The following is a 4,022-nucleotide window of genomic DNA, read 5'->3' on the forward strand; positions in this document are numbered from 1 at the left end:
CTGTTTCAGACCCGGATTTCATTCCGGGATGGGAACATACTTATCTTTTGCTTAGAACAAAATTCATTTTAACTTCTGAAGAAAGAGATTGAGGAAGACTATAGAAAGTGGAGAGATCTCCCATGCTCATGGATTGGTAGAATCAATATAGTAAAAATGTCGATACTCCCCAAAGTAATCTACATGTTTAATGCAATTCCCATCAAAATTCCAATGACATTCATTAAAGAGATTGAAAAATCTACTGTTAAATTTATATGGAAACACAAGAGGCCACGAATAGCCAAGGCAATACTCAGTCAAAAGAACAATGCAGGAGGTATCACAATACCTGACTTCAAACTATATTACAAAGCAATAACAATAAAAACAGCATGGTACTGGCACAAAAACAGACATGAAGATCAGTGGAACAGAATAGAGGATCCAGATATGAAGCCACACAACTATAACCAACTTATCTTTGACAAAGGAGCTAAAAATATACGATGGAGAAATAGCAGCCTCTTCAACAAAAACTGCTGGGAAAACTGGTTAGCAGTCTGCAAAAAACTGAAACTAGATCCATGTATATCACCCTATACCAAGATTAACTCAAAATGGATCAAGGATCTTAATATCAGACCCCAAACTCTTAAGTTGATACAAGAAAGAATAGGAAATACTCTGGAGTTAGTAGGTATAGGTAAGAACTTTCTCAATGACACCCCAGCAGCACAGCAACTAAGAGATAGCATAGATAAATGGGACTTCATAAAACTAAAAAGCTTCTGTTCATCAAAAGAAATGGTCTCTAAACTGAAGAGAACACCCACAGAGTGGGAGAAAATATTTGCCAATTATACATCAGACAAAGGACTGATAACCAGAATATACAGGGAACTTAAAAAACTAAATTCTCCCAAAACTAATGAACCAATAAAGAAATGGGCAGGTGAACTAAACAGAACTTTCTCAAAAGAAGAAATTCAAATGGCCAGAAAACACATGAAAAAATGCTCACCATCTCTAGCAATAAAGGAAATGCAAATTAAAACCACACTAAGATTCCACCTCACCCCTGTTAGAATAGCCATCATCAGCAACACCACCAACAACAGGTGTTGGCGAGGATGCGGGGAAAAAGGAACCCTCTTACACTGTTGGTGGGAATGTAGACTAGTACAACCACTCTGGAAAAAAATTTGGAGGCTACTTAAAAAGCTGGACATCGATCTACCATTTGATCCAGCAATACCACTCTTGGGGATATACCCAAAAGACTGTTACTCCAGAGGCACCTGCACATCCATGTTTATTGCGGCACTATTCACAATAGCCAAGTTATGGAAACAGCCAAGATGCCCCAGCACAGACAAATGGATTAAGAAAATGTGGTATCTATACACAATGGAATTCTATGCAGCCACGAAGAAGAATGAAATGTTATCATTCACTGGTAAATGGATGGAATTGGAGAACATCATTCTGAGTGAGGTTAGCCTGGCCCAAAAGACCAAAAATCGTATGTTCTCCCTCATATGTGGACATTAGATCAAGGGCAAACACAACAAGGGGATTGGACTATGAGCACATGATAAAAGCTTTAGCACACAAGGGAGGGGTAAGGATAGGTAAGACACCTAAAAAACTAGCTAGCATTTGTTGCCCTTAATGCAGAGAAACTAAAGCAGATACCTTAAAGCAACTGAGGCCAATAGGAAAAGGGGACCAGGAACTAGAGAAAAGGTTAGATCAAAAAGAATTAACCTAGAAGGTAACACCCACGCACAGGAAATCAATGTGAGTCAATGCCCTGTATAGCTATCCTTATCTCAACCAGCAAAAACCCTTGTTCCTTCCTATTATTGCTTATACTCTCTCTACAACAAAATTAGAAATAAGGGCAAAATAGTTTCTGCTGGGTATTGAGGGGGGGGAGAGGGAGGGGACGGAGTGGGTGGTAAGGGAGGGGGTGGGGGCAGGGGGGAGAAATGAACCAAGCCTTGTATGCACATATGAATAATAAAAGAAAAATGAAAAAAAATGCAGCTTTGCCTCTCCTGTTTAAACAGCTGTTTATTCTGTCCCTGAGAAATTATCAAATGTGCTTTTGGAGAAAGCCACTTGGTCAGTGCTCCTGTAACAGAGCTGGGGGAAGAGCCCAGCATTCTAAGAGAAAAGAGCAGAGACCAGTGGAAATTTATAGCGGAGCCCAAGCTTGTGGATTCATAAAACTCGGGCATTTTCTTTTATATAGTCAGAGCCTCACATTCAATTCAATTTAATGTTTCAAGAATTTGAAACATTGGCATACTACCTGGGACAAACGTGGTGGCCAGAAATCCTAAGCATCTGGCTTCATTTCTCAAAGAGGCATTAGGATATGAGATCCTGAGGTACAGTGATGGGATCCTACAGGATTTGTAAAACACAGTCATTAAAAAAGAAAAAAATAGGAAAGGTAAAAGGGAGGTGGGGAGAAAGAACATTGCAAAATTTGAAAGAAAATGAAGCATAAGTTTTATTTGTTGAACAGATATGACCACTGGCAGACAAAATTTCTTGGGAGAGGAAAGAAAATAATTGAAAAAGACCTATGCACCTGTCATGCTCAGATTATTATTAAGATTCTCTATCTCACACACAATGCGCTTAACCTTCAAGTCTATCAGACAAGTCGCAATGGGCCTTAAGCCATACTGGTGGGGTCTGGAAGACACACAGCAATTTTCAAGCACTCACAATTTAAAATTAGGACAAGAAGGAGTATTGTTAGTAAGACTGAGAAGCAAGAGGGAGCATTTCAGCGTGCAGAATAACAATACGATTAAATTGAAATCGTTGTTTTCCTGAACACAGTCATTTTATAAAATGTACAGTAACGCTTTTATATGTAAATTATCCAAACTCGAAAACCCTTTCACTTTAAATTGAATTGAGACTAGCTTAGAGTAGAGCACTTTGGAGAAAAACGTGCTTAAAATGAATAAAACAGAGAAGGGAAACAGATCATATTTTTGTAGGAAAATATTGGGAAAAAAATGCTGGGTTTTTCTTTCTTTTACTTATTTGTTTTCAGTTTATATTGGTGCATGGTTTGCTAAGAGAAACCAATAATATCCTTGACTACAAATTCATTTATAACTTGCTACTGCTTAAAGCAAAGTGATACTTTCAATTTGGTGAATTATAAATGGTATCAACTCACCTCAGAGGAGGAGAGGGCATAGAAAAAAATATTATGAACTAGTGTTTGATGGAACAAACTAACTTATTTGAAAAAAGATGCTATTTCAGAATGTTCCTGCAATGTGTTTAGGGAAGCTCTTCTCTTAGAAAAATTTTATTTAAAATTTATCCTTAATCAAAAATCCGCATTTCCCTCATTTATTGGCATTTCATCTTGACACTGTCCCTTGAGTGGCTGCCCCAACACCTGCAGACTTTCTCTCAGGGTATATGTGACTGTCTCACCCCGTACCGTGTTTTCCTTTAAAGCAGGCTTGGTGGCTTTTGATTTGTTCTTTCTCTGATTTGACCTCACCTGCAAGAAGATGTAGGAAAGGTCGCTCACAGAAGGAGACCAGAGGGAAATCCAGAGGGAATTCTCTCTCAAAGAACCACTTGGCCACGATCATTCACAGTGTGTCTGGGACGAAGTGCCAGGCATTGTGCTAAACACATTACATGTGCCAACGATGTGTATGATGCATCACACACGAGAAAATGGCTTTGTGAGGGAAGACCATACATATAGGCTTGGATTTAAAACTAGGAGTGGTTCCTTTAGGTCTGCTAGAGAGGGATTCTGCATGCTCATTTGCCCACTTGACATCACAGCTTCCCACACTGTCTGGAATCTTACAGAGTTAAAGAAATGTGTTGGATGAATGAAGGGTTAGTTCAGCTGATTTCAAAAGATCCCTGGATGTCAGTGTCTCCATCTCGTGGATCAATCTCAGCTACCCCACTCCATTCTTCACGTCTATCTCATTGGCCTCAGCAATCTCTTCACTCATCTCTCCCGGCCAAACCTACAA

General features: G+C 39.2%; 1 protein-coding gene across 11 annotated transcripts in view; it reads right to left on the reverse strand.

Annotated features, from left to right (window-relative positions):
- Wwox (WW domain containing oxidoreductase) overlaps positions 1-4,022 on the reverse strand; it is a 927,061-nt gene that overhangs the window by 411,989 nt on the left and 511,050 nt on the right. The window contains exon 9 of one of the 11 annotated variants that reach the window (XM_074055603.1): positions 2,023-4,016. The exons of the other annotated variants lie outside the window; for them this stretch is intronic. Within the exon in view, the coding sequence (XP_073911704.1) occupies positions 3,945-4,016 (72 nt within the window). The 3' untranslated portion in view covers positions 2,023-3,944. Of the gene's footprint in view, positions 1-2,022; positions 4,017-4,022 lie in introns of those variants that run through there. 11 annotated transcript variants of the gene reach the window in all.

The sequence above is a fragment of the Castor canadensis genome, chromosome 15 (genome assembly GCF_047511655.1).
Source record: "Castor canadensis chromosome 15, mCasCan1.hap1v2, whole genome shotgun sequence".
Classification (NCBI taxonomy): Eukaryota; Metazoa; Chordata; class Mammalia; order Rodentia; family Castoridae; genus Castor; species Castor canadensis.